Genomic DNA, 23832 nt, shown 5'->3' on the forward strand with positions numbered 1-23832 from the left:
TGCTTTCTCTTTCATCTTTTCACACAGTGTAATACTCTACTTGTGTACTGCAATCCATGTTGTCATACACCTTTCAGTCCTACTGTAGTTACTGCCAGCTGCTGACTGCCCAATCTATGGTGTTTGGACAGCAGCATAATGTGTACAGGCTTCACCTGAGATAAGGCATTGTTTGCTGAGCAAAGCTTGCTCATGTGGACAGGGTCTATTACTTACCTTCTCTGAAGTAGGTCTGAATATTGCTGAGGACCACAGGCCATTGTAAGGGTCATGGTTAAGGGTAGGGGGGTACTGTGCCATGTTGGGATATGTGTGGATGAAAATTAGGAATACTGTAAGTTATTTATTTTTACTTTCATAACTCATAATGATCCATTGCACCTGACATAATACTTTTGCTTTATTATAGCTAAACATTTTATCCCCAATATTTCATCTATGTACATATATAGGGAGTATCAAGCTAAAAAACTAGAAATGTTCATTCATATAAAAAGTTTATAACCGTTACATTGTTTTCAAGAAAATATGTTAAAATTGCTTTGTTTTATATATAAAACTGAGATTCTGTATTTTATATACAGCTCCTGTTCTTTAGATATAAAATGCTGTCATAGACATCATTAACTTTTGTTCACACCAGATAGTATAAAGTTCCTTTACATTCATACAATGAATCTATAGAATATCATCATAACACTTCTAAACTTCAGAACTAGAAGAGTTTAAAGCTAATTTGATGGGAATAAAGAGAAAAGAAAAGTTGCTTTTAAGTAGTTATTAATCAGTGAAAGTAAAATGAATATTCTTTATGCTCGTTAATAATTTCAATATATGCACAAAAAAAATATACTGTTTTGTATGGGGCAACAGTATTTAGAGCTTTAATAAATATTAGTCACCATTTTGCATAAGTGCTCTGCAATGGCTTTTCAGCCATTTTGGCATCTTAGATGGTATTACAAAAAGGTGCCCCCTCATCCTGACCTTGTGAACCAGATGTACTACTGCTGGAGTTTGTTACTTGAATGATAACTTGAATATCCAATTTATGTATCAGTTTGTAAAGCAAACAAATTCTTGCTTACTTGAATGATAACTTGAGTATCCAATTTATGTATCAGTTTGTAGTAAAGCAAACAAATTCTAGCTAGTCATATAAAAATACTGAAAGTTTGGATCTTACTTTAATATCCATTAGTTAAGAGAGTTAAGAAACATGGGTTAGGGAAGCAAGTGTTAATAGATTAGGATGGACAGCACCTGGGAAGCTACTTCCACCCGATCTATATTGGGGCAGTTGTCTGAACACATTGTACTCTTATATTAAAAGTTGCACCTCTTCTTCACTTTGCCATTGTTGCAGCTCCCAACTTAATTATAGTAATAATAATAATAATAATAATAATAATAATAATAATAATAATAATAATAATAATTATTATTATTATTTTTTTTTAAGATGAAGGATATACGAGTCTATTGTTGTTTAATTTAATGTGATAGGCATGGAAAGCTGCACAATTAATGATTAAGAAAGTTATTTTCTTTTCAAAATGTCAAATTCTTCCTCCCAACATTTGGAGGGAAATATGGAAAATCCCAGCAGCTCAGGGGCTAATTGATTATATGGAAAAAACCCAGCAGCTCAGGGGCTAATTGGTTACCATGTAACTCCCTGAGAACAGATGCATTTCCTGTATTATTATAAGCCAGATCATGATATCATCATTTGGATATCACATTCTCATTTTAAGGTCAGTCTAATCCTTGTATGTGCATATATATATATATATATATATATATATATATATATATATATATATATATATATATATATATATATATATATATATATATATATATATATATATATATAAGGATTAAATGTTCTGAAGTCTATGACATAATTTATATCCAGAGCTGTACATTAACCAGGTACATATGATTCCAACCAACTTGTAAATAGTTATGGGAAATGGTGGATGGATATGATAGATGGCAGCCACCATATATGCTAGGCAAGGATAGATGCGTTTTTATGGAGGGTACATGTAGCATGGTTGTCATTATCATCAAATGGAACTTCCACCTTCATGATGCCAGCCTTTCCTCGACACTCTTGCACACGCTTGATGATGTAGGCCACAGTGAGTGGTATAGGTGTCATGGTTGCTACAGCAACAGGAATGACCATTGCAATGTCTCCCAGTGGGGCATAATCCTCCAGTGTCATCTGAAGTTCAGAGTTTCATTAGCATGACTATAGAAACCCATTTAAAATTATTGACTATTTGACCAGCATTACAAGATTAGCAAATCTTTATGACTGTGCACTTGGTGACTATTTGGTGCCAAGAAAGCTAGGAAATCTTAGGTTAAAACTGTAAGAAAATTTACCAGAAAATGTCCCCTTTCTTCTTTTTTTGAACTACATTGCACTAATTTCGATGTGATATATTTTTCTGATAAATGTGTTTGTGTGTTTGTGTCTGCACACATACATGCATGCATTCAAGTCATCACTTGTTTAATATGCATATTAGAAATTAATATGAGGCTACACAAAAGTGATTTAAGCCTTTCACTGCAACTAGGCACATCTGTCCTTAATCCTTACTCACCCTCAAACATTATACAGGATAGAAACTGCAAAATGTATTATTTTTTGTGCCTCTTTTTTCTTTTAGATGCTTATAAGATATACATTGCTCTGAGTATTGTAAATTGTTGCATATCACAGTGAAAGAGTTAAATCACAACTGGAAGGTAAATAGTGAAAGTATAACAACCATTTAAATGCAAGTTTGTGGTCTACTAGGCATTATACACTCTACTATTGAGGGATCCACAATCATTGTTTCAAGTTGTTGAATAATTTTTATCACAACTCGTCTAAAATTGCTTTAAGTGTGGATATTCGTAAATCACCTGTCTGTTAATACCATGCGTCTCGTTATGAAGTTCTGTAATGCTCTAAAACTTGTTGAGATCATAACTGAATAATTCACTATTTTACCAACAGACATCCATGTCCACACATCCCGCAATGGTTACCTACCCACAAGATGGCTAGATGTGACATCAAAATTTATATGTGCAAAGGACATTTTTTTCTTAGAATAACCTGTACTTCTAGCAATATCTGTAGAAGCCTGCATTGCACCTTGTGAGTAATCTTAAGGTGATGCAACAATTGTTTTGCTCATTTAAAAAGAGGCCTTGCTTTATGTTTTCCTCTTTTCCCTATTTCCATTATTAAAGATAATGATGGAGAAGAACCAGAGTAATTTATAATTCTTTAGAAGTAAAAAAGATAAATAATGATGATAATAAAATTAAGTGACTGAAGTGGAAGAAGGATTGCCTACAAGCTAACATATGTATATGAGAGAGCTTCATTGAAGGTATAGCATCCCCTTAACACCAATGCATTCATAAGACCTTTGGTTGTCATGATATCAGAACTTTAGAACATTACATCTTAAGTGTTATTATTATAGTACTGTGTTGGTTGATTCTTCTGATCAAGCAAACACTGTATCAAGTAAAGCTGTATCAAGTAAATTTTGCATAAGTGTCTCTTTGGTATCATTTATGTATTTTTGCTATAAAGGTGCAGAGGTGCCCCTAACTCATGATGATAGCTAAAGCTCAATGTAGGTAATAAAGCCAGTCAATTTGTCAGCTAAGCAAAGCTCCGCTACTTTTATTGAAGTGTTTTATAATTTGCAAAACAACATTTCTGGAAAAGTAGAAGAGTTGACTCATTTCATTGCTTACCTTTAGAACACCAATGGAGATTCCAGTGTTCTGGATGCCAGTCTCAATGCTAATAGCTATTACCTCTTCCAGTTTGCGGTGGCACATCAAACTCACCACGGCCCCAAACGCAAAACCAAGCCAAGGAAGCAACAGGCCAGCCAGTGCCACCTGTGGGATAAAATAATGACCTTAATGTAACATTTTGCAATTCAGATTATGGCACTTTAAACTGAAACTGTCTAATTGCATCACAATCATATTTTTCCTTTTTCCATGCTAATGTAAGAGTAAAAACCTTAGTTTCAAAGCATGTTTTGACATGCTATATAAATTGGCAGAAGTTATTGTAGTGTTGTCAGCCAGTATCAGCATGCCTCTATAAAAATTGTATTCAGACATCATGGTATGCCCAATTCTCCTGACGTCTGACAGGCTTTGCAGAATGTCAAGTTTGTAATATGTAATTTATGGGTAGTGTTAGTTATCCATGTGTGGCAAACAATGGAGAGAAGAGTGGAGAGAAATTCAGAAAAGTACAGAGATTAGGATCAAGAGTTAGAAGAGATGAATGCATCATAATAGGGCAGGGTAAGGTATGTGACTACACAAAGAAAGGGAAGATATGTTGTTACAGGATTGGAAGGAAAAAGGAAAGTAGCAAGAAAGTAGGTAGGTGATGAATGGCAGGTTAAGATTTTGAAGGTAAGTTTTCCTGTTGCATCTAGATGATTTATAGACAAATTATGCTGAAATAGTGTGTGTGTGTGTGTGTGTGTGTGTGTGTGTGTGTGTGTGTGTGTGTGTGTTTTAATTAACGCTTGCTTATTAATCTACTGACAGTTGTTCCTCTACTGAAAGAAATTGCTCATATTGAACAGTCTTTTTTAGGTAGGATTGATTGATTATGATAATCTTTCAGTCCTACCGAGACTACTTATATACTGAGACAACAGGATCACAACCCTTCAGCTTACATCTTATGCCTACATGATGACGTTTGCCTATCTGCTTTGCTGCTGCTGGGGCTTAAACTTGGGCCTTCTACACTACATACTTCTATACTACATCCTCACTGAGCTTGTTCCAGACTTATATATTTTGCTGTGGGAAACTATATTTTTTTGTTACTCAAGCATCTTCCTTTTCTTATTTTTTTTTTTTTGCTGTGTTCTTGTGTGTATCTGATATTTCTTACTTCTCTTAGCAGCAGTTTCTTCCACTCTATTTCACAATTTATAAATTAATATAAAGTCCCTTCTTTCTCTTTTGTTCCAATCTTGGCAGATTAATTTCCTTTAAACTGTCTTAATGGCAGATTAATTTCCTTTAAACTGTCTTAAAATGTTAATTCTTCGAGTACTGTAACCACCTTTGTTGCCATCCTTTGCATCCTTTCTATTTTTTTTTTTTACATGTTTCGTCTTGTGGGGAGACCACAGTGATTCAGCATATTCCAACTTTGGTCTAATCATAGTGGTAATTATCTTGCTCATCATATCTTTATCTATGTAGTGGAATTCTGTTCCAGTATTTCTCTCCATTTTTTTATGTATCCCTGAATACCTTTTCTACATGCTTCTCTGACTGTTGACTATCCTGTATTATCACTCCCAGATCTTTCTCTCCTTGTACTTTTATTATTTCTTCATTTCCGATTTTTTTATGTTCAATTTGTTTTATTTATTTATTTATTTATTTTTTCCCATAAAATTTTTTCACATTTAATTTTATCTTACATTTTTTTTTTTTACTGCAGTCCTAGATTTCATTCACATTTAATTTCATCTTACATTTTTTTACTGCAGTCCCAGATTTTATTAAGTCCTTGTAGAATTTCAGTCTTTGTTCTGTTTTTAATTTTGCATCATCCACAAACAAGCTTGTATAACTCTACTCCAGGCATATAATTTATGTAGCTCAGGAAAAATATTGGTACCAGCACTGATCCCTGTGGTATTTCACTATATACTTTTCTCCATTTTCTCATTTCTCTTCCCTTTTGAGCAACTTTCCATCCAATTTTTTATATTATTCCATTTAATCCTCCTACATTTTCTAGCTTTCATAGTAACCTGTTATGGGGAACTTTTGTCTAAATTTTTTTCTTTTTAGATCTAAATACACAATCTACCCATCCATCCCTCTCCTGTGTTATATGTCACTCATATAAAAGTTCATCAGATTGGTTACACATGATTGCTTTTGTCTAAAGCCATACTGTTTTTCTGTTATTGTTTTCTAGAAATTCTGTCTCCTGCTTCTTTATCAATTTTCACAGATCTTACTATTCTGATCATTGATAATTTAGAGGTTCTTCTAAGAAAGGAGATAAAACTTTAACATCTAATTATAGACCTGTCAGCTTAACTTCTGTTGTACATAAAATAATGGAGTCAATAATAGTGAAGAACATTAGAGAGCATTAAGACAAACATAACTTGATAAATCAGTCACAGCATGGCTTCATGAAGGGAAAGTCTTGCCTGATGAACTTGTTAAGTTTTTACTGTAAAGTGTATGAGGCAGCAGATAATGGGGATAGTTATGACATCTTATATCTGGACTTTAGTAAAATGTTTGATACGTTACCCCATCAGAGGCTCCTGAGAAAGGTTAGGGCACATGGGATGGATGGGAAGGTGTTAGGCTGGATAAGGTCATGGCTAAATGACAGGCGACAGAGTTGTAATAAATAGCTCTAAATCTGAGTGGAATAATGTAATTAGTGGGATGCCACAGGGATCAGTATTAGGGCTATTGTTGTTTTTAACATATATCAGTGACATAGTTAGTGGAATTAGTAGTGGTTAGTAAATTTGCGGATGACACAAAAATAGGTCAGAATCGGATGCCATCACCTTGCAGGCAGATATAGATAGGATGAATGAATGGATAGACAGATGGGAAATGCAGATTAATATCAACAAATGCAAAGTACTTAGCAAATGTAGAGGAAACCCACACTCGGTAAACAATAAAGAACGAAACTCTGGTAAGTTCAGGGTATGAAAAAGATTTAGGAGTCATAGTTAGCTCTGAACTCCTTCTAGGAAAGCAATGCATAGAGGCCAGAAACAGGATAAATAGGGTATTAGAATTAATTTTTAGGAGTGTTAAAAGTAGAAGGCCCGAAGTATTACTAAAGTTATATTTGGCACGAGTCAGACCTCATCTAGACTACGCTGTGCAGTTCTGGTCCCCACATTACAGGAAGGATATAGGTCTATTAGAATCAGTACAAAGGAGAATAACTAAAAGGATACAGGGGACGAGGAGTATTCCTTATGAGACGAGACTGAAACCGTTAAATTTACATTCTTTAGAGAGATGTAAGTTAACAGCAGACCTGATAGAAGTCTTTAAGTGGTATAAGGATTATAACAAGGAGGATGTAAGTAAAATTTTTAGGATCAGCAACCAGGACAGAACAAGAAATAATGGGTTCAAGCTTGAAAAATTTAGGTTTAAGAAAGAGATAGGAAGAAATTGGTTCTCAAATAGTGGTAGATGAATGGAATGGACTTGGTAATAAAGTTCTTAGCACTAAGACATTAGAGAGCTATAAGAGAAGATTAGATGGGTTTATGGATGGGGATGATAGGTTGAAATAGGTAGGTACATTTCAGAGATACTGCCATGTTTAAGCCTGGTGGCTTCTTGCAGCTTTCCTTATTTCTTTTGTTTTTATGTTTTTTCTTTCCACTTTTATTATAAGTTGGCACTATGTCTGCTCTCTTGTAATCCTTAAGCACTCTTTCATTGGTTCAATGATTTGTCTCCTGCATTCTTCACATGAAACCTGATATTCCATTTGGTCCTGTTACTTTTCTATCTTCTAGTTCCTCCTTAATTTTATAAACTTCTTTAATCATTATAATTTCCCACATTTGCTTTTTTGTCTTGTCTTGTGGTTCTTTAAATTCTGATTTTTCTGTGAAAACTTGTTGGAACTTTAGTTTAGCAATTCACTCATGTATTTTGGATGTTCACATGTTTCATTCCCATCCTTCAATCATTCTAGTTTTTCTTTTAGTTTAATTTTTCCATTTATGAATCTGTTGGACAGTTTTGGTTCGTACTTGCACTTTTCAACTATATCCTTTTCACATCCTTTCTCTTTGTCCTTATTTTCACATATTAATTTCTTGCTATCTTAAAGTAAAAAAAAAAAAAATTTTTTTTAATTATGAGTTCTCTTCATTCTTATCCATGCATTCTATTTTTTCTTTGCACTTGCACAATTTACAATGAACCACACCTGTTTTCCTTTTTTCTTTAGGTTTGTAAAATGAGACATGTTTATTCACTCCTGTCTCATATATTTCCATAAAAATGTCATGCTTACCTTGCACATCATTTACTCTTTTCAGCTTTTCCCAGTCCATTTCTTCATAAAATTTCTTAAGATCATCTATATTCATTTTTCCATAGCTCCTCCTATTTTTGTATGATTCATCCTCTTCACTGACATTATTATCGGTCTTTATTTCTGTCATTACATGGTCACTTTTTCCCATGGGCACATGTATCTTATTTCTTTAGTTAGGTTGATACCCTTTATTAGTATTATGTCTAGTCTTGCTGGTTTATCTCCTCTATATCTTGTATTCTCAGTCACTCACTGCATCACTGTGTTTTCCATAGTCAGCTTCAGAAATCTTCCTCCCCAAGATGTCTCATTTTCTTCTGCTTCAAACATTTCCCAATTTACTTCTTTGCAGCTGAAGTCACTAACCAATAAGTTACTTTTGCTTAAACACTGAATGGTATCTTTTATTATTTGCTCATGTTCTTCCTTTATCCAAGAATTTGTTTTGGGTGGTACATAGGGAATTATTACTGTCAGTATTTCTCCATTATCATCATCCAAGTTAACACTCACTAATTCAGCTTTTTCTTCTTCATATTTCACTATTTTTGTCTTCACCTATTTTCTTGTCATCATTACACTTCCCCCTCCTCTACCAATCCCATCTCTTCTCCATGTATTGTAGTTATTATTAATGACTACCTGGTTTTCTTCTTTTATCTTTGTTTCCATTAAACAAAACACCTTCAGATTTTTCTTGTTTATTAAAAAGTCTTGTAATTCCAGTTTTCTGTGTATCAATCTGTTGATGTTGGTATACATCACAATTTATCCTTCAATTTTACCGTTTTCCTCAGTTTTATTTCTTTACTTTCATGTACCGTTTCTTCACACTCCCAAAACTCAAAGCTTTTCTTCTGTTCTTGCTTAATTTTTCTTCATACATTTTTTTTTCATTTTTTTTTTTGTTCTTCATTTCTGTTCTTAATGTATATATCCTTACAATCTATTTCTCTTAGTCTGGATGTTCCTTGTAGTATCTCTTCTGCTGCCTGTTGTGATTTTAGTCTTATTTTTATAGGTCTTGTTTTGCCTTCCAGATAAGGCCCCAGTCTAACAAATTTTTCACTTCTTCCTCAAATTTGGTGTAATTTTCATCATTTAGTTTCTTTAGCAAATCCTTCACTGTTTTTGTTTCTTCTTTAACCCATTTCAGTTTGTATGTTACATTTTTCTTTATTTCATAAACTAACACTTCTTCTCTGTGTGTGTATGTATGTATGCACACTGGATCTTTCTCCTATTTCACTTGCTCAAACCACTTTCAGCTTGTTGACTAGTTACCCAGTTTAATAGATGTGTAATCTTATTCAATTATTGCCTTTAGTTTATATAATATACATGATGTCATATGAGTAAGTCACTTGCATAAATTAAAGTTAGGTAATTTCAAATAGTCACAAATATTCTATGGTGAAATATTAAATTTTAACTTCATGAATTAAAAGTTACAGGAAATTTAAATGTGAACACACTAAGAGTTGCAATGGTGGGCATTGCCATTGTGAGCATCTTACTTTATACATGCTCTTTGACTATTTGTTTTCTCCTGGATGATGTGTAAGAATTTTTGTAAATAGATAAAAATAAATTCAAGAATGCAGTGCAGCTAAGATTTGAACTCCATATGGCAACAGTGATTAGCTGTGCCTGATGGTTGACACTTCCACATTGAGTGTGTTGCTAATGTTCATATTCAAATGTCCTCAAACTTCTAAACCATGGCATTAAAAGTATTCAATCATAAAATACTCCCACTTTAGAATGACTTGATCTTTCATCTCTATGTGAATTTATTCCTGGGACACCCTGTAAATTCACTTCCACTGATAACTGTTCAGATATTACATATTAAAATTACATTTAATTACTTCAACTACAAATTGTATACATTTCATATGTCAATTTCTCTTCAAGTGTATTGTATGAAAACCTGGATCTTTTAATTCCTTGAGCAGCAAAGTATGTGGCAGAAAGTAAAATGTCTTCATGAGATAACATACTTTGTGGAAAGTATAGTAGATGGGAGGCTCAGATATCCTGAGGTGCAGTGAAGATGTGACCACAATGCTGTCACAACTTGTCATGACTCTTGTACTTACCTTCCAGTCAAGGTATGCAAAAATATATAAGTTTGCATATACTCCAAATGTCATAATGAAGACAATGAATATGATGGAAAAGGGCTTCAAAAGGCGCTTCAGAACTAAGGCAACTCGTTCAGACCTCCACTTGATGAAAAGCCCAATTGATAGAGGCACCACCAGCCCAATGGCTAGCATGGCAATATTCTTGTAAGGCAGGCTTGTGTAGTGACCATCTGAAATTCAAGTTTTATGAACTGTTAGACTGACAGCAATGTTGACATATGAGTAAATTGGTAATCATGGATTATCAAGGACACTAGGATCCTAGCCACTTGTCAGTGGCTTTTGAAGGTGCTGGATTTTATTAAACCAATTTCTAGAAGTATAAAAAGATGCCTCAAGGATATATTTTAATATAAATTATTTGAAAGGTATTCTTTTTAGTGTGTGTGTGTGTGTGTGTGTGTGTGTGTGTGTGTGTGTGTGTGTGTGTGTGTGTGTGTGTGTCCCCTAAAGAGTGGTAAAAAAGGGTCACCCAAAACCGGAGGATAAGTCTCTTAAAACTCCCTCTTGAAAGAGGTCATAAAAAGGAGGCAAGTACTTATGGAGTTTTATGATTTCCCTAAAGGGATGAATGTCTGAGAATACTGATTAACTCTTGGATTAGGAAGGTAGACAGAATAGGGGTGGGGAAAAAAAATCTTGTGCAATGAGGGCATGAGAGGTGGGGAGGCATGCAGTTAGCAAGATCAGAAGAGCAATGAGCATGAAAATAGCAACAGAAGATAAGAGATGCATCACTGCAGCAATGACATAGAATCTGAAGACAAAAGAGAAAAGTTGAGACAATATTGAAACTTGCATATTGTTTAAGGTGAAAAGTGGATGATTTAAACCTGAGGATCCATTTGAGCAGGTCTGTTGGGCCTGAAAGAGTTACACTTAGTGTTCAAATTGCCTCTGAATGAAAGAAGGAAGATTGAGGGTACAGCTACCTATGCAGTGTTGTCACAGTTTTCAGGTTTTGTGTTGTGGTGGCAGGCATTCACTTGTAGTTCTAGTGATTGTATCAACTGTATCAATGTGTGTGTGTGTGTGTGTGTTTATATATATATATATATATATATATATATATATATATATATATATATATATATATATATATATATATATATATATATATATATATATATTATAAATAAAATTCTATCAGTTACTTTGATTATGTGTGTGTGTGTGTGTGTGTGTGTTCTATCAGCTATTTTGTTATATTAAGTTCATCATAAGTTGGTTAACTTATACATATAATAATTACAAAATAATAAGAATCTTTACCAGTAAAAAATAGTAAAATAATATATTACATCATGCATTAATAGTTAAACATTGCACTTGAAAATATTATCAAATTTGTGGTGCCTTCATATTTTTTTCCGAGAAAAATGCTTTTGTTTTAAAACGTATTTGTTTTTCAGTCACTTAAATTTTTCAGTCATCGTACATTTATCAATATTCAGTATTGCTGTGAAAACTTGCTTTTGTTCTTGATTTTAAATGAATGGAAGGATGAATTCTGTGAATGGAAGGATGAATTCCATGTTAAAAGATTTTAATGGAACCAAGAAAATGCATTCTTTTTAAATCATTGTTGACATGCATAAAATGGAAAGGTTTTGGCCTAAGCATCAAATAAAGTTTATCTGTAATTACAGTCACAGCAATAGTTCTGACTTAATGATATCTCATTAAATCATGATGAAGGGGGTGTTGCCATGATGCAGAATGCTGAACAAAACTCACTGGGCAATGTGACAACATGTATAGGTGATCATGCTGCACAAAATTTTGTCTTAACTCATTAAAGATCCTATGAGCTTGTCATGAATATCAATTTCTCTTAATTAATTGTACTATCTGGGCAGGATTGTCTTAACAATTGGTTTAAGCCTGGATATTATACGATATATGGGAAGCAATGGTTAATGGGACTGGATGAAAGCTATTACAGTCGTGCAGTTCTAATATCTGACAGAATGTTGAGAGAGAGAGAGAGAGAGAGAGAGAGAGAGAGAGAGAGAGAGAGAGAGAGAGAGAGAGAGAGAGAGAGAGAGAGAGAGAGATTGGCATCATTTTGCTAAGTTTGAATGTAAGTTATAGCCCATTATCGTTCTTTTATCTAATGCTAAAGAAACCAAGTAAATACACCACAAAATTAGTAAAACAAAGGGAATAGAAGTTAAATTTGTGCCAAGAGGTCAGCTCTTGTGCCAAGTAGAAGACAGCCTGACTAAGCCACTGACCAACCAGAAATAGTTTACAAAGGTAGCTCAGCCTCCAGCTGCAGGGTAGGAATAAATAGAAATCCAAAATTGTTATTTTTTTAACCTGCGCCTAAGCTACTTTATCAAGGTTACTGCTGATTTGGTTGTGGCTTCAGGCAGCTTGTCTCTTATTTAGCTTAAAGCTGACCTCCACATGTTATTTTCTGTAGTTTACTCCCTTTGTGTAATTTTCTTTTTTTCCCAATAGACTGTAAAATAACACTGGATTCAGACTGTGTTGAGAAAAGTTCATTCTGATAAACCAAACATGATCATGCAAGTAGTAGATAAAATATGGGCTTTATACCATTTTTTATTCTTTGGTGATTTTATGGAACTGACATGATGCTGTAAGGAAAAAAAAAACCTGGCATGTGATAAATCATATTTATCTTGAACCCAACAGTGTTATCAGATCTTAGAGAATGCAGAGAACTTTTATGACTATGTAGGTGATGAACAAAAGTTGTTATACTGGTGTTCATTCCTAAGTGTTATTTCTCAATAGCATTGAATCTACTCACATCAATCTGCTTTTATTCTTTCCACATTATCAAAAGCTGCCTTAACAGAATACCTACCTTGGAAGATTGTTCTTGCAAGGGAATACACCCAGATGGGTAGGGCAGCAAAAGCTCCCACTGTAGATATGAAGGTCATTGTCACAGACAAATCAAGGGAGCCTCCTAGTAGGTAAGTCCAAATGTTGGAGCCACCACCTCCAGGGGAGCAGCCGGTGAAGAAAAGCCCAAGCCACATAGCAGGGGTGTCATAAAAGATACCATATCCAATAAGGTAGGAGACCTGAAAGAAGGAAAATAATTACACAATGTCCTCAGATACCTGTGAAGTGCAATTCAATGATTCTCTTTGTTGCTTTGTGACCATCTCAGTCTGTAGTACTGACACATTCTACCATACTGGCATCTTAAAGTGCATTTCTATACTGTTATTTTACCTTATTGTTAGTTGTTCATGATAGCAAAACTAAGATGACAATGCAGATTGTCCATATCACTTCTCATCTCTCCTTCCTGACGTCTACATTTTCCCGCTGAAGTAAGGTTTATTTAGTCTTCCAAGCAACAGTTTGACCCAAAAAACTTGTTGCTCCATAAATGTCTGCTAAACAGTACTTCCAAGATGAGTTTTGTGTTTTGGCAACTGGGTTGCTTGGAATTCACTTCAAACTGTTTCACTTGGCAAAAAAAACAGCCACTGTTTGGTAGCTATTGGTAGGAGCTAGTATTACAGTGGTAGCTATTGGTAGGAGCTAGTATTAAGTAAAAAAAAAAGAGGATCAGGTTTAAAAATTGGCACAAAACAGGTGTCAGTTGGTGAATTCCAAGTCCGGTCTCTATTCTTTGCTTGATCTAAGATTTGGCTAAACATCAAATATCTCAGATTAACAAGTCTGCCTCTTCAGATGTGGCTTCTTGTATTTCATGGCTGCTCCATAAGCTAAAGTTACCACTGAGAGGGTCCTGATCTGAGGGCCAAAAAGAAATCCTGAATGATGTAATGGAGTTATCAAGTTGCCATTTGGGAACAGGACTTAGAAATGTTTCCACCAATGGATAGTTACAGCCCCAAAAAAGTAAGCCATGTTTTGTGTCTTGTCCCTACACTTAGATACTTATTGAACAGGAGGAATCTATTTTTGTATAGTATACATGTTGCTGAATAATTAAATGAATGTGGCATAATATAAATTTTTAAATTTGATTTCAGGGAAGCTTTGAATAAAATCTTAAAATCTTAATTTCTAATCATAAGGATTCGTAAGCAAGTGATTGGTAGGTGGTCGAAGAATCATGCATGCATACAATTCAAATATGAAAACTATAATTTCTTTGTACTTTACCAAAATATTAATAGATCTTTAATTTGTGAATATTTGATTCTGTTTATGTTTGTTTATGTTAAGTTCATGGATGCAAGGGTTCTGACATTTGTTAATATTTTTTCAAGAAGCAAGAGAACTGACATATCTGTGTAATGATGCTTTTTCTGCAGGTTAACTGCAGTATCACTTCCAAGGTCCCAACACTACATCTTATCTGGATTAATGTTTAGGAGGATCACTTGGTGGTGTCATTAGCTGATTTGATACACGTTAAAAGATTTTTCATATACCTGAGGCAGAAATAACAACATAAAATAAATCAATAAAAACTGCTAATGACGACATTATCATACCAAGCAAGATTTTTCAAGCACCGATCCTGTAGGAATATAATGTCTGGGCCTTAAGTATATGGATATTTACAGTTGCTGTGATCTCAAATGATGACAAGTCATTCAGTGACCAAAATTCAGTGTCACAATAATATAATAAATATATTTTCAGTGCATGTTTCTGATCAGAACTGTTAATTTTTAGGAACTGTATTAATCACTGTTATGATTCATGAAAATAAATTATTCTGACTGATATGGTTGAAACTGATAGTTTCAGAATCTAAACCAACACTCACCAAAGGCATGAATAGGTACTGAGAGGCCAGACCAATGGCTGGGGCCACAGGGCGTTGCAGAGTTTCTTTGATTACCTTGAGATCAATGGCACAACCCATATTAATATAGGCCACTATCACCATGAGAATAACTACATGGATGAAGATCTTGTCCAGCACTCGCTGGCCACGCTGGACCTGAAATGAATCATAACTTCATGTGAAATGAAAACTATGTGGGAATTAAAAATGTAAATAAATGAAACTGAAGTATATAATAAGTAAATAAATATAAAAAGAAAAGAAATACATGCATACATACAAATAGCAAGGCTGTCTTCCCCAAAAAGGGGGCTAGCCAAGACAAGGCACAACTTTCATGCTCATTCTCACCACTCTCCTAGCCCCTTGGTTCATGATGGAGAAGAGAAAGAATGCCTTCACTTTACAGGGATCAGTCATACAGCTTCGACAGTTTGGTCTGGAACAAGACTCAATCATAGCAAGTACCCTCCCCTACCACACCTGTGTGACTTTCAATGTGTGGACCTTGCCAGGACGTTGTACGGTTGTGTAATTTCTTACCCACTCACAAATGCTCCTCATTTGTTTCTGTCATGCACAATCATTCTACTATGCTTTTCAGAAGCATGCCATTAAGAATATATGCTAGGGGACAAAAATCTTCACTTGCTTTCTCTTTCTTTTTTCCTTGTTTTAGTGTAGTTCTGTCATCTCATGAATCTAGGAATGTTGACAGACTAGATGAGAACTGTTCCCTCCCAAGGGCAGTAACCCAATAAGGTAAATAACAATGACACTAGATCTCTGTATATACTTCATCAATAGTTGTTTTCAGTGCCTGGCCATGCCTGAAGTATAATTGTACTGACATTGCTGGACCAACACATGCAAGTTCCAAGTCTTATGGAGAGAGGAGAATAAATGTGCTCTAAAGTTGGCAACCTTGACTTTCATGTATAAATTATAGTCTGCATAGCAAATAAATCCTATAATTATACAGCTGTTTTCCTAACTCTTCCCACACAATACATTTGAGCAAATTATGTATAACCATATAAAATTCACACTGTCAGGTGTTATTACTAATTATGTCAAGATAACTGTAAACTTAACAGACATGAAAAAGTAAGTAGCTACAATCTATTCACCAGAAGCCAAACCAAGCAAGCTGTGTCAGCTCGTGGCCTAGACTAGTTTGTATGCCAAGCCCTGGTCGGATGCTGTCATGTATCTGCAACTCTGTAATTTTTCTCTATGTTTAACAATCACGTTGCAAACATGAGTGCTTCATAATTACAGATACTATAATTTAAGTGTATCATAAAGGAATAAAGAATTAATAAAGAAATTCGGTCCACAAATACGTACCCCATTACTATTAAGTACTCACAAGTTAGCTGGCACTATTGCTGCCTGTCTGGCACGCTGGTACACACCACCTTTTTAGAGTTTAGAGACATTATTAGTTTTACTTTTAAGCACTTGTGCTGTTAAACTAAGAATAATCTTTGAAGAGTTTGTGTGTACCAACATGGCAGATGTTGGTGGCAGTGCTGCCCAACTCATGTACTTGACAAAAGTCTTGATGATGCATTCCATGATTTGGCTTCTTTGCGAATTCTCAATCTCTTATGAAGTGACTGAATTTTATGATTTTTATTGTCTATTGATATTTATAAAATATTTATAAAATATGAAAAAATGCCTTAGTTGATGATTATCAAACTAAAAAATAATATCTGTGTTGTGAATATATGGCAACAGATTCAGTGCTTGGCTAGCTAACTTTCCCAAACTTGCAGTTTTCAGTGACCAGACAGTACATTAACACTTGCACATCTTGTCACCATATAAACTTACCTTAACCTTGACGGGCTCACTGGCCATCAGCTCCTGGTCATTGCCATCACTCAGCACCAGTTTCACTTTCGTGAAACCTAAGAAATTGCCTGACACATTGAAGGAACCACTGAGTGAATAAGGCTCGGGTTCCTCTTTATTCAGGGAAGTAAGAGGGATTCGCTCTGGTTGTATCTCTAAATGATTCAGATGATCATTATTTTCATCCTGAAAGAAATATGACATTCAAGATAAATTAAGTACCAAGAGCTATAGCAATTATGATCTATAAAGGATACAATCATACCAATCATATTGAGAGAGAGAGAGAGAGAGAGAGAGAGAGAGAGAGAGAGAGAGAGAGAGAGAGAGAGAGAGAGAGAGAGAGAGAGAGAGAGAGCAAAAAAAAAGATGCCTAATTAAAAATAGTTTTTAAGTTTTCTGAACATTCACATGCAAATGTTCAGTCTGTCATATGAATCTCAATGCTGCAAGAGTCAACCTTAAAGCATTGAATATAATAATTACAAATAGAGATGATTTTACCTTGTACAACAACATGCTGGCCAATTGCAGTTTTTGGGAAGCTGCTAAGTTTCAAGGTCAATATACCTCAGCTTTCATCCTATACTAATTCACTGCTACAATGGGCTACATTGTGAAAAGAGTAGTCTAAATTGTCTTTTAGAGGAGCTGTAAGGCAATAGTGTATGAGAGCAGTATTTTTCTGAATAACAAACAATATTTCAAAAGCAAAAGAAGATAAACATACTATGAATTCAAGACAGATAATTTGTGAAAATCTGGGATTAATTTTTTTAAGTGCACCGAGGTGCACAGCAGTTGAAGCCTTGAGAGGTGACATGGGATGGAGCACCTTTAGAGAAAGACTCACAAAAGCCACACTTAGGTATAAGATTAGGCTTGAGAGAATGGATGATGCAAGAATAGCAAGGAAGGTGTACCTGTGGAATGAAAGTGGAAGCAAATGGAGGAAGAGATGCATGAGAATGACAGACAGGAATGGATTGCAAGTTGTGTGGGCGATAAGAATGGCTGGTAGGAATCAAAATGAGCGTGAATGGGTGGTAACAAGAGGAGGCAGAGTGGGAGCCGAATGGGATGTGAGAAAATGGAAGAATGAGATAGACAAAGAAGTGAAATGTGTGGGACTGAATGAATGGAAGAATGAAATGGAAAGAAAGAAGACCCTGGAATGGTACAAGGAGAAAGAGGCCCCGAGGTATGAAAGGTGGCATGATGGAAGCCTGGGCGGTGATCTTCTCTTCCGAGAGAGGGCACAGTGTATGGATGTGAATGCAAGGAGTTACAGGTGGTCTGAGTCCCGCAGCAAAGTGTGCCAGATGTGTGACATGGGAGAGGATGAGACGGTGGAACATGTGGTGCTGGAGTATGTGAAGTATGCCAGAGACAGGAATGAGATGATGCAAGTGATACTGACTGAATTAGGGCATGATAGGAATGAAAGAGTGGAGAAGACAGGATAGGAATGGATGGTGTTGTTGCTGGGACTGTGTAGAGGGGTGAATGAAAGGATGATTGAGGCGGTAAAAGAGTTTCTGGAGAGAATGTGGCGTGCCAGCTGCATGAACAATTAGGACAGAGGATGCTGTTCGTTTCTCTTTTTTTTCCTTTTCTACAGGAGTTGCCGATTCAAAGGCCTGGCTCAGGAGTGATCCTGTGCCACCTGTACCATCAAGATTTTAAAAAGACACATCACAACACCAATGCACTTTAGTCATCGGATGATAAAAGTAATCATTCCTTCTACTTTATCACACATCTTAAGTACTTTGTAAAAAAACACAACTTCTGCCATTCATTCTTTTAATTAACAAAACATGCACCTCAAATTAGCGGTTTCCATTAATCAGATCCTAAACCTTCACATCACTTTCAGATTCCACACACACATCCTCATTACCTTAATTGATATATCTCCAGCTGCCTGTAGAGGGAAATCATCTAAGTAGAATGTCACCATCTTCTCTTGACCCTCCTGTATGTTCAAAGCATCCACAGGTGTGTCATTTATGTGAAGGCGGACCTTGAGCAGGGTCACCTCTGAGGCAGAGGCCACCACAGCACCTATGCCAGCCATCCACACACATACCACCAGTGCCCCATACATTAGCACCAGGTGGACTGGATATAATGGACACATGATGGCTACACCTCACTGAAATTGGAGATACAAGTGTAAAAGCCAAGAATGAAATATTGTGTTTTTGTAGCAGCAAAATTTGAGAGAGAGAGAGAGAGAGAGAGAGAGAGAGAGAGAGAGAGAGAGAGAGAGAGAGAGAGAGAGAGAGGAGAGAGAGGAGAGAGAGAGAGAGAGAGAGAGAGAGAGAGAGAGAGAGAGAGAGAGAGACTACTCTGCCTTTAATTCCACAAACTACATGAGGAAAGATTACATGGTATGTGAGGCTTTCTGTAATTTTTGGTCAGTCAGAGGAGCTGAGTTGAGAGAGAGAGAGAGAGAGAGAGAGAGAGAGAGAGAGAGAGAGAGAGAGAGAGAGAGAGAGAGAGAGAGAGAGAGAGAGAGAGAGAGAGAGAGAGAGAGAGCAGCAGCTGGTGTTGCAACTTTGACTAAGTGTTATGTGGCCCCATTACGTTGATTATCTTCCCTGCAGTGCTGATAACTTATACATTTACAACTTCTGTCATAAGAGCTACCGTCCTTCCCATATCAAGTAAGATGTTTGGCTACTGCATTATTTAAAAAGAATACTGAGGCAGTCCGTGATCCTGGTTGTGATGCTGCCCATCATGTTTGCCGCATGCCCACCCTCACTCTATAGGGCCTCACTTTCCTTTAGAGATGTGCATTCTTTACTCACCTCACACTGCCTCCATTCCCACTTACAGACAACTATTTTCTTCTACACCAGGGGTTGGAAGGCCACACCGGAGAGGTATGTATGTCAGTCCTTTATGTAGTAATGTAGCACCAACCCATCAACAGAAAGGCTACAGCTGCGATCCTTAGTCCCCCTGCTACCTGATCTAATTCATTCACCACACACCTTGTACACCCTAGTATTCTCACTCCCGCTGCTCAGCCCCGACTACCGGCGTGTCCTCCCTCAACCTCAAGGTAAGTGGCCCCAGGGGTAAATACTGCTTGTTAACTTACGAACATACATAATATTCATAACATTTGGATGTATATTATAATACTTCAAATAAAGACAATAAATAAAATTACTCAGGGAGTGCCTTTAAAATTATACTTCTCAATTATCTATATACGCATTGTATTATGCAACATTACTTAGATGAATATGTCCGCTTTAGTGCATTTAGACATCTTTGGATTAACACAGCGCAACTAAGGAAGGAAGGAAGGAAGGAAGGAAGGAGAGAGAGAGAGAGAGAGAGAGAGAGAGAGAGAGAGAGAGAGAGAGAGAGAGAGAGAAACAAAACAAAACATCGAGGAGAAAGTGCACGCCGCGAGGGAGCGCACGTAGCCCCTTCCTGTTGCGTCATAACACAAACACAGCTGAGTTCGGCGAACGCAAACGTTGCCCGTCCCTCAGCATGTTACTTTCGATTTAATTACATTTCAGACAGTTTTCTTGACATATAACTGCTTTTCTTTGGTATCCTCAACAAGTTTAACATGTTTTGCGTGATTTAGATACTTCGGCAGTCACATAGCTCAGGTGACGAATGGTTGAAACATGGACACACAGGTGAAAATCGCTCCCACGGGAATTTTGCAGTTGCACGTTCCACGAGAAAAAGCAGAGTTGGCTGCTTCCCAAACTGTCGTATCCCATGTGAGAGAATAGCAAACCTTACTGCATAATAAATAAAGAAAGAAAGAATGAAAAAAAAATCCTCCCCTATATTTGGGACAATATTAATGTATTTCATGTATTCTTTTCAAATCCCTCAAAACCTTTTCCAGAGAACACTGGACACTGGCTTTGTGTCAATACATGCAACAAATTGATCAGACACACCACACGTTAGGCAGGGAATTAGACAAGACCACCGTTAAGTCAATCTCGAATATGCAAGTCAGGGTGGTTGAGACATGGACACCAACTTTCTCGAGGTAAACCTGATCGTCTCCCTCCAGAAGAGAAAGAATTTACAGCAGGTTGTCGAGGGAGAATAATTACGAGGGATATACGTGAGGCCGCATCATGTCAAGTAGGTAACAAGAATTTTTGCTCACATCTCCATTTCATCCATTTTTCAGTCAATATTTCATGGTTTACTATGTACCGAGAACCTGATCCCAATAACTCGGCTACACTTACCAGATCTGTTAAGTGCATGGACAGAGCATTTTGGAATACACAGCTACTTAAGATAAATGTAGATGAGTGGAGTATTCTTAGTCAGGTTATGAATGTTGAGTCAGCAAGAGCATTTTAAGACTAGACAAATTATGGACAGGCATGATCGGTGGACAGAGATATGCAAGTGTAATACAGGTGTACGCCCAATACCTTCTTGCACCTTTCCTTACGCTATTATGTTCAGATGCGCCAATCTCAGTTTATTCTGAATAGCCGTCCACTTGATGCCACCCAACTCAGGATCTGCCACACGTACCCTAATGATCCATGGGACGTAAGGAGGGCATAAGTCAGAGAGAGAGAGAGAGAGAGAGAGAGAGAGAGAGAGAGAGAGGAGAGAGAGGAGAGAGAGAGAGAGAGAGAGAGAGAGAGAGAGAGAGAGAGAGAGAGAGAGAGAGAGAGAGAGAAATCATAAGCGTTACTGGGCCTGAGGGAAACGAAACCAGCAGTGTGAGATGCAAAACACTCCTCGCTTCGAGGTGAAATTTTAAGATATCTAATAAGGTCAAGTAGGGAGTAGATAAAGAAATGATCTGCTAATAATCTTTATGTCCTTCGCCTTTTTATACGGCGTCCTGCGTAACCCGCCATGGAGACACACCAGCGCCGCACAAAGCATGCTATGTGATAAGATAGTAGTATGATATGAAAACCCCAAGAACACGTGTTTCTTCCTACGATAACAGCACCAACTACGTCTGTTATGTGCCATCTAAACAGTAGCCTTGCAGTCCACTCCTTGCACGTAAGGATAATGTTTCCTTGGGTAAAAAAAGAACCCCAGGTCTGCAATTACGAACGCACGACAAGCACTACTATACTCGTACCTCCAAGCAAAGGAACAGCTAGGGAGCATTCCTTTTATCTCATTGCTTACTACACTATCCTGCCTATCTCATCCTGTGTAGCGGTTAACGAAGGACGACTGTTGTGAATACGTACGCACATTATCTCTTCCTCCTCCTCCTCCTCCTCCTCAATGAATGTGTCTCTCATCTGTATGTACCAACACGACACAAACAAAGCCCACATTTGTTTTGCAGAGAGAGAGAGAGAGAGAGAGAGAGAGAGAGAGAGAGAGAGAGAGAGAGAGAGAGAGAGAGAGAGAGAGAGAGAGAGAGAGAGAGAGAGAGAGAGACTCGTTAAATAACTATGGTCACATTGATATTTGATTCATACGTCAGCAACAGAGCACCGACGGACTATATTATACCTGAACTATATTTCCAAAATCTAATAAATATACAACCAGAGAAGAATGTCTGCATGACTCGTGGCTTGGCGCTCGCTCGCTCTCTCTCTCTCTCTCTCTCTCTCTCTCTCTCTCTCTCTCTCTCTCTCTCTCTCTCTCTCTCTCTCTCTCTCATCAACCACCCTTTATGATTTCCTGCTGCTGCCACAGTCGAGACGCGGGAGAAAGAGAAAATATACAAAGCTCTCAAGCGCGCAAATGTTATAAAAAAAAAAAAAAAAGTGAGCGGAAGGTAAAAGTGTGAGGCCTTGGGTCATGTTGCATCTCACCGTGACTCGCAAGAGACCAAGACTCGGGTGGCGAGGGCAGGAGCCTTGCGTGGGGGTTGGATGGGGTGGTGGGGAGAAGGCGAGGATGGGGAGGGGTGGACGAAGCGAAAAGAAAGGTAGTGTTATGGGGCTGTAGATGACGTGGAAGGGGGGAGGGGAGCGAGGGAGGAGGGAGAAAGGAGTGTATGGGTAAGAGACAAGAAGGAAGGACGAGAGGGGATGAAGGGTTAGGTAGGAATGCATGAGACGGGATACTCTCTCTCTCTCTCTGAAAACATCAAGTGGGAAAATCCTTCAGGGGTCAGTGAGGACATACACTGCATAAAAACATATAGCTGCGCATGAGTATAAAGCAAACTTGATTCCCTTCCCTCCGTACAATTTTCTTCGCCTTCCTGTTCCTCTTCCTCCCTACGCTTTGTATCACCACCACGTAATGGCAAAATGGGGAATGACAACATAGTCCTGCCACCCGGATGTTACAACACACACACACTATCGAGCGTAAATTCCACTTAAATTAAACTTAAATGTGGGTTCAGAAGCAGCTGGTGTTGTTGATTAACTGATGTGAACGTTCAAAACAGTTGCTACACGGTATACTCGTACCGCCACACAATTGGCACCCCTCAGCGCCAGTTCTAGCCAGCCACTGCATATTGTCTGGCTGGCTGTATTAGGAATTTCCTGCCAATCATGTTTGCCACACCGCTGATGGCAACCCTGCAGGTGTCCTTCACAGCTCTGTTTACTTGTGCCTACATATGCCTCTGCATTTAAAGATAAAGCCATTGCTTGCATTAGTGATTCGTACCAATGACAAACGTCTGAAGTAAAAAAAAAAAAAAAATAAAAATAAATAAAAAATAAATAAAAATAAATAAATAAATAAATAAATTAATTAATAAATAAATAAATAATTAAAAATAAATAAATAAATAAATAAATAAATAAATAATAACAATAAAAAATAAATAAATTTAGTCTCAGTATTATATAACAGAGTCACAATATTTCACGTCCTATTCTTTGTCCGAGATGATTGTGGCTTTTCTGTGTGGTTTAGTGGTGGATTGTTCCAAGGACACCTCCAGTTGTCACACAGTATAAATCACA

At 36.9% G+C, this 23832-nt stretch overlaps 1 protein-coding gene across 4 annotated transcripts in view; it reads right to left on the minus strand.

Annotated features, from left to right (window-relative positions):
* Window positions 1-330: 330 nt before the first annotated feature.
* Window positions 331-23832, minus strand: part of LOC135102337 (ileal sodium/bile acid cotransporter-like) — a 29043-nt gene continuing 5541 nt past the window's right edge. For 3 of the 4 annotated variants that reach the window (XM_064007413.1, XM_064007414.1, XM_064007416.1), the window contains exons 2-8: window positions 18807-19061; window positions 16883-17089; window positions 15020-15196; window positions 13124-13346; window positions 10237-10454; window positions 3784-3933; window positions 331-2236 (exon numbers count right to left, since the gene is read on the minus strand). In XM_064007413.1, coding sequence (XP_063863483.1) covers window positions 2018-2236; window positions 3784-3933; window positions 10237-10454; window positions 13124-13346; window positions 15020-15196; window positions 16883-17089; window positions 18807-19046 — 1434 coding nt within the window. In that variant the 5' untranslated portion in view covers window positions 19047-19061 and the 3' untranslated portion in view covers window positions 331-2017. Of the gene's footprint in view, window positions 2237-3783; window positions 3934-10236; window positions 10455-13123; window positions 13347-15019; window positions 15197-16882; window positions 17090-18806; window positions 19062-19908; window positions 19992-23832 lie in introns of those variants that run through there. The other variant, XM_064007415.1, reaches the window with a different exon arrangement.

The sequence above is a fragment of the Scylla paramamosain genome, chromosome 7, assembly GCF_035594125.1.
Source record: "Scylla paramamosain isolate STU-SP2022 chromosome 7, ASM3559412v1, whole genome shotgun sequence".
NCBI lineage: Eukaryota > Metazoa > Arthropoda > Malacostraca > Decapoda > Portunidae > Scylla > Scylla paramamosain.